We start from the raw sequence: 6,851 nt of genomic DNA on the forward strand, positions 1-6,851 counted from the left end.
TCACAGCCACTCCAACCTCTTCCTTCTCACCGCTAGGAGGAGGAAGACAATGGGGTGAAAGCAAAATAAACAGTAAATACATTAAATAAAATAAAGAGCAAAATAAAGAGTAAATAAATAAAATAAAATAAAATAAAATAAAATAAAATAAAGAGTAAAACATGGCTTTCCTTTTTTCGGGGCGGCGATGTGGCTTGTCATCAGGCACTTCCCTTTGGCCACCATGGTGCCTCTAAGTGCAATTGCAAAGTGCTCAGTTTAGGTAGAGGGTTGATTAATCTGCTACTCTAATTCCTAACACTCTAGAAAAATAAAATGAAGTATCTTCAACTTTTAAGTGAAATGGCTTTCTTCTCTCCCAAGTCCCAAGTCAGGATGGCTGTAATGGGCTGAGCTGCGTCTCCCCAAAATTCCTGTGTTGTGAATCCTGACACCATAGGACTGGTGTCCTTATAAGAAGAGATCAGGACAGACACGCACAGAGGGACGACCGTGTAGGGACACAGGGAGGAGACGGCTGTCCACACGCCAAGGAGAGAGGCCTCAGAGCCGGCCTGCCGACACCTGGCTCTCGGCCTCCAGTCTCCAGGACTGGGGACAGCAAGTGTCTGTTGTATAAGCCCCTCGCTGTGGTATTTATTACGGCCGCCCGGGCTAATCAAGTGGCACAAAACATACTGGGAGTTTCCGAGAGGAGGGAGGCAGCAGGCCAAAGCCTTGGGAAAACTATGAATCCACCAGGAAGGACAAAATCCAACCCAAAGAGCTCCTGACTCAAAGCCGATCTGGACAAAGGTTAATATCCAAGAGAACTAGGTGGACAGCATGGAATCGGATAGGACGGGGGAGCGGGCAAGCAGGGCACCACGGCCCGCGAACAATGGGAACCCAACCCAGTGGCCCTGAGCGAGGGCATCATCGGCTCGTTTACATGGCTCTCCGCCGAGCACGCGATGAGTGAGGTCCTCGGGCAGGCGCTCCCTGGCCCTCTGCTCTGCCGTGCCCCGGGGTGGCTGCTGGGCTGACGTTGCCTCAGTCATTCCAGGTGTCACATCCCCATGGAACACCTTCCAAAACAGACACCGTCTCTCCTAAGTGACGTGCCCTTTCCCAGAAGCGCCTGAAAGGCTTCCACTGCCATCGCATCAGCCGGAAGAGGAGCCACGCCCATTCCTGAACCCACCGCCGCAGATGGCATCAGCTGGGATAGTGTGAAGTGACTGGTAAGGGGGCCTCTGCTTGTATTAGAATCGAGGGCTGTCTGGGGTGACCAAGGGTTCCTGGAAACTGGGTCTAGTTCTCCAGGGAGCCAGGCGGGCACAGGTCAAGTCCAGTGTCCGGGGGCCCTGAAGATCAGTGAGGCAGCCTGGTCCAGTGATGGGGGGAGGGTGGGAGAGAGAATTTTGAGGGCAGGAAGGATTGATAACTGCTGGCAGGCAGCTGGGCCAGGGTCAGCAGGAACTGACCTTCCATGAACACCACGGGCACCTTCTTTCACAGTAACAGTTTCTGTGTTAATGAAACACGTGGACAGAAAGCTACACGCCTTCTTTTGTCCCAAGTCCCCAAGTCCCATGGAGGAAGGAAGGCACTGGCTGGATGTCGCATTATGAATGATCCCAGGTGGCCTTTAGCTTTAAAATACGCTGTTTATTTTCTTCTCCAATTAAAAATACATTATCAAAACAGATAACAGAACACACAAAAATCCAGCAAGGGAAACGCAGTGGCCCCTGCCTCCCGCTGCCGGGAGATAGCCCTGGAGGACCAGCGTGAGGAAGGCAGTGTCTGAGGGGTGCACCCAGCACACGAGGCACCCCCGAACTGAGGGGCTGCAGGTGAGGACACACACATTACTGCAGCAAGGACCGCCGACTGAGGAATGCCCGTCCCGGCTCCCTAGGGATCGCCCTCGGGTCTCCAGCCACTTCCTTTATTCACCTCACTCCATTTTCAGACACACTCCCCCCGACAGGAGTGGGGGCCAGCGTGCCAGCAGCCCTGGGCACCCTCTGGGGATGTGGGCACGTGCGGTCACATATGAGGTGGCAGAAACACGTCGACAACCACTCAGCTCGGCGAGGACTGACCCGGGGACCCTGCCCCTGCTCCCGACCTCACCCTGCATACATGAAGCCCTCTGTGCAGGCGGAGACAAAAGAACTCACTAAAAGGGCGAAGGCAGGGTTCTCAGTGTCAGGCTCCGAAAGCTTCTGCATGTAGCGTGGTGGCTAACGCTTAGTCTTGAGTTTAACATTTTCCCCTGTAACTGGTTCTAACGCTGCAAACCACCCCCCTTGAAGGGCTGAGCGGCCTGCTGGCCTCTCCTGTGCCGGAAGCCACAGGTCTGTGCTCGCATCTGGAAAATGGGAATAACCTCACCTGGTGGGCTCCGGAAGGGACTAAACACACGGAGGCACGCCACAGGGTGCTGGTGCACCTTAAATGTCATGGCGCTCACCACTGCCTCCCACTCACCAACTTCATGTCAGCCCTGTCGCTCTCACTTTTTGAAAAACTGTCCATCTGAGCTCTGAGTCCAGGCTTGGGGGGAGTCCCCCACAAAGCCAACCCCAGTCGAGAAACCTGCCAGGCCAGCTGCCCAGCTGGACGGGACTGGTGAGGCCCGCGGACTCTGGACCAGAAGTGAGCGCCTCGCGAGGGCCGCACAGCAGACAGGGCGGCACAAGGACAGGGCTGCGTGGAGGCCCCGTGGGGACACCGAGGCGACACAGGCAGACCGGGGGAAGGGAGCCCTTTCACCGGCCAAGCTGGAAGCCTCCCTCCAGAACAACGAAGACCGACCCCATCACTGTTTTTCTTCAGCCACATTTTTCAACACTTAACACACGGACATCTGTCTCTTGATGTTTCGTCTTTGTTCATCTGTCATCCTCAAAATGAAAGTTCAGAACCTTCCACACTTATTTTAAAGTCCGGCTGAACATTCAGTAATGAACAAAGCTGAAAACACAAAAGAAAAAAGATGGTATTTTACAATCTCGTGTATTCTGCCTCACAAACTAGAGCCCACCTCTCGCTCTAGCTGCACCTTTTCTTGTCCATGTCCCAACCTTCCGCAGTCCTCACACCTCCTCTCTAGACTCTGCCATGTCTTCACGTCCACACACAAAACGACTTGCACACGCAGCCCAAGACCGTCAGCAGAGTGAGCCCCCAGGGTCCACGGGCTCTACTGAGGAAGGCACTCTCACCAAAAGAGCACAGTGGACAAACCTGTTTAAATCTTCCTCTAATTCTGTCTAAGTCGTCGTGAAGTTTGGCGTAAGTAGGGTCATCATAAGGGAATTCCTGAATCATTCCAATCAACGATTCTAAGACCTTCATCTTTCTGCTGTAAAGCACAGAAATGAAAGACTTAGTCCTCTGTACACAACAGGCTCAGCTCAGGTACCAACTACAGCGATCACTTCCTTAGGCACTTTGGCGTGCCAGGCACGGCTGGGTTCAGGAGCCGGTGACTCACTTTCTCATTACACGAAATATTTATTTACTTAGCAACGTGCTCTCACCCACACCCATGCCTCCACATCAAGTAGGGCCGAGCAGCAGACGTGCCTCCAGCCCAGCTGTGGAGCCAGGTGACGGAGGCAGCCCGCACGAAGCACGCCGACCACTGCTTCCCGAGGTCACAGCCACGGGAACAGACAAAGCCAGACAGGAAAGGGCGCGCTGGGCACGACCAAGCCTGCTCTGGACCTGGGGGCTTTCCAGGACCTAGACACGCTGCTCCCAGGTGTGGGAGTTCAGCGGCAGGTGAACCAGCTGGCCCCTCCCTGCCAAGGGCAGGGCCCGTGTCCCATGTGAGTCTGGCCCCCTCCAAAAGAAAAAGGGCTGTGCTGGGTGGCGAGGTGGCTGTGAAGACGGGCGCCCAGGCACCCAGTTTTCAGCGTGACCTTGGCGTCCTCATCTGTAAAATGGGGGTTTAACTGCGACCCCACAGGCTCTCCAGAGCCCAGATATTTTGTGGCAAGCGCAGAACCTAGCACAGGGAAGGCGCTCCATAAATGTTAGTCTCCCCACTTCCACCAGACCCTGGAGGCCAGGGTGCTCACCTGGGGGCAGCTTAAAAACAGGCAGATGTGCACATCTCAGTAATGCCCCACATCTGATCAGCTGAGTGTCAGGAATATGCTAGATTAATGGGACTTTCAAAAAACGTGTCCTCGAGATGAATCAAGAACAATTCAAAGCAACCAAGACCTCCTGGGTACCCGCTACATTTGCTGGCTTTAGGTACACAAGTGAGTGAGGCCAGGAAGGTGATGGCTTCCTCCCTGAGAAAGTGAAAGGTCAAAGCAAGTTAATTAAAGCAACAAAGCACTCGGTTTCCAGGGGGATCGCAGGCAGATGCCAACATATGGGAAATGGCTGTATTCTAACACCATACAAAGAACACCACCCATTTTCAACTTTGCAAGTAGTGACTTATCCTTCTCTGACCAGTGAAGCCACTCCAAACACACCCAGCAAAGTCGGTGCATGCCAGGAGGGTGGGAACCACTCACGGCTGATGTAACAAAAATGACGCCGCCAGGGCCCCAGAGCTCAGCCCTTGGCCGGTCTGCATGAGGCTCCAGCAGGCTGCTCAAAGGGGCAAGATGCACCTCAGAGTTTACGGAAAAGCTACGGTCCTGGCTGTAAAGCACTCCGGGGTCTGAGCTACTGCTCTCCGCAGCTGTGGTGTCAAAGCCCGATTTCACTGAGCGATGGTGCAGATGGCAGGTGTTTCTCTTCTAACATCCTCATTTGGAACATGAAGCAGAAGATCCTCTATCAGCCTTCTACCAGTTTTTAAAAATTGTTCTGACTTATAAAACGCAGTCTGCGAACCACTGCTTCAAGATAAAGGCTTTCAGGCTCAGAGCCCCTCAGGCACGGCTGGTGGGCGGGGGCAGCACCCAGCTGGGGCGGGGCTCCCACCTGTTGAGCCAACCACTGCAGCTCCTGCTCTGACAGACAGACTGGAGGCAGGGCTTTAGGAGTTAGAGAGCCCCTGCTCTGGGCAAAGGGCGGCAGCCCCTGGGTGTGGGGACCCCTCCCCGCGCACGGTGCAGTGGGGAGAAGCGGGGACAGGGAGAACTCCAAGAGGCGCCTCTCCTGGTCCTCTGTGCAGCCGGGTGGAGCGCCAAGCTCAGCTTCCACGGCCGGCCCCACAGGCTGCCAACCACTACTCCAACCATCCTGGGCCACCCTGCGCCTCCACTGAGTCCTCAGAGGACATCCCCCCCAAAGATGCGCAACTCAGTCGGCTCCCGAGGACTCATGCAAATGGAGCGGCCTGGTGACACAGACAAGTCAGAGACAGGCAGCCTCAGGATCACCCAGGCTCAGAGGCAGACATCCTACATCTAAACATCGGGGGGCGGGCAAATTCTAGAAATTCCAACTATTTCATAAAGGCAACGAGTCACCCGACAGAGGAATGCCACCTTCCCTGCTCTGTTGCCCGCTCTGCTCGCGCCTCTCCCAGTTTAAGCAAAGCCACCAAGCATCAGGATGCAGAGCACCAGCCCGGGCTGAGTCGGTTCCCATGAGCAGGAGGGTGGGACAGCCAGACGATGAGCTCCTTCTACTTAAGGGCTCGTTTCCAGCTTCAGAATGAATACAGATGTGACAGGGTCACGGGGCCTGCGGCAGGCAGCACGCAGTAAGAACCGCTTGAAAAGGCTACCACAGCTAGCATGTACTCAGTGCTGCTAAGAACCAGACACGTATCGAACACATTAAATGTGTTATCTCATTAACAGACTTGGTTGGCTGCACTTTCAAAAAACTTGGTGACAACAAGGTCACCATTTCTGAGCCCTAGTCATACCAAGACTATTGTACTCCGCTTATTAAAAGTTTAAAGGAAAGATGGAGGAGATATAATCAATTTCAACATTATCTGACTGGCAGTCTATCTAAAAGCCACCCGATGCTCTAATGGCAACAGGGGAAAGCTGGGGGACATGAGAACTCAAGAAGTAGTAACGACCAGAGTTCATCAAACACTGAAAATGTGCCCGGCACTTCCTGGTTACAGGTCCCCCTTGTCTGCAGGGGGTACATTCGGAGACCCCGTGGGCAGCACTGAACCCTCACATACTGTTTTACAGGAAGCACTTTACGGCTTGTCTCCGGCACGTTCGAATGGCACATCACGACTCCTGCGCGTTGCAGCCATGAAAATGAGTGACGTGAACACAAGCCCCGCGATACCGAGGCAGCTGATCTGATCAGCGAGCCGGCACCTGAGTGACTAACGGGCAGGAGCGTCTAGAGCGTGGACACACTGGACACAGGCACGAGTCATGTCCTGGATACAAAGGGGAGGACAGCGCAAGGCGTCATCACGCTATTCACAATGGTGCACAGTTTAAAACTTATGAATTGTTTATTTCTGGAATTTTCCATTTCATATTTTCAGACCACAGCTGACTGAAACCGCAGATAAGGGGGACTGCTGTACCACTTCCTGTGAATCTCATAACAACATTCTAATGTGTTATGATTACTTTCTCCATTTTCCAGATGAGGACGCTGAGACAGTAACTGCCCAAGATCACAGCAAGCGAATGGAACCAGAACTCCTGGTCCACACAGTGAAAAAGAAAGAAGTCTCAAACCTTACCTGTCTTTCTCAGTGGCACGGCTGTGCAGGAGACATCTCCAAGCAAAAGCAAAACCTTGGTAGCACCCAATCTGTAAATTTACAAAACATGTAAGTGAGAAATTAATAAGCAACTAGCCGGGCCAGCCGAGTGGCGCGATGGTTAAGAACTGGCTTGGGATGCCAGAGGGCCCCAGTTCGGATCCCACATATGAGGGCCAGTGACACTGCCCTC

The 6,851-nt window shown here is 53.7% G+C and overlaps 1 protein-coding gene across 1 annotated transcript in view; it reads right to left on the minus strand.

Moving 5' to 3' along the window:
* Window positions 1–1,629: 1,629 nt before the first annotated feature.
* LTO1 (LTO1 maturation factor of ABCE1) overlaps window positions 1,630–6,851 on the minus strand; it is a gene marked incomplete at its 5' end in the record, with an annotated part of 7,342 nt that continues 2,120 nt past the window's right edge. Inside the window, 3 exons of the mRNA XM_019654660.1 lie at window positions 1,630–2,964; window positions 3,238–3,355; window positions 6,638–6,708. Of these exons, the coding sequence (XP_019510205.1) occupies window positions 2,896–2,964; window positions 3,238–3,355; window positions 6,638–6,708 (258 nt within the window). The remainder of the gene's footprint in view (window positions 2,965–3,237; window positions 3,356–6,637; window positions 6,709–6,851) is intronic.

This window comes from Hipposideros armiger, unplaced genomic scaffold, assembly GCF_001890085.2.
Source record: "Hipposideros armiger isolate ML-2016 unplaced genomic scaffold, ASM189008v1 scaffold_228, whole genome shotgun sequence".
NCBI lineage: Eukaryota > Metazoa > Chordata > Mammalia > Chiroptera > Hipposideridae > Hipposideros > Hipposideros armiger.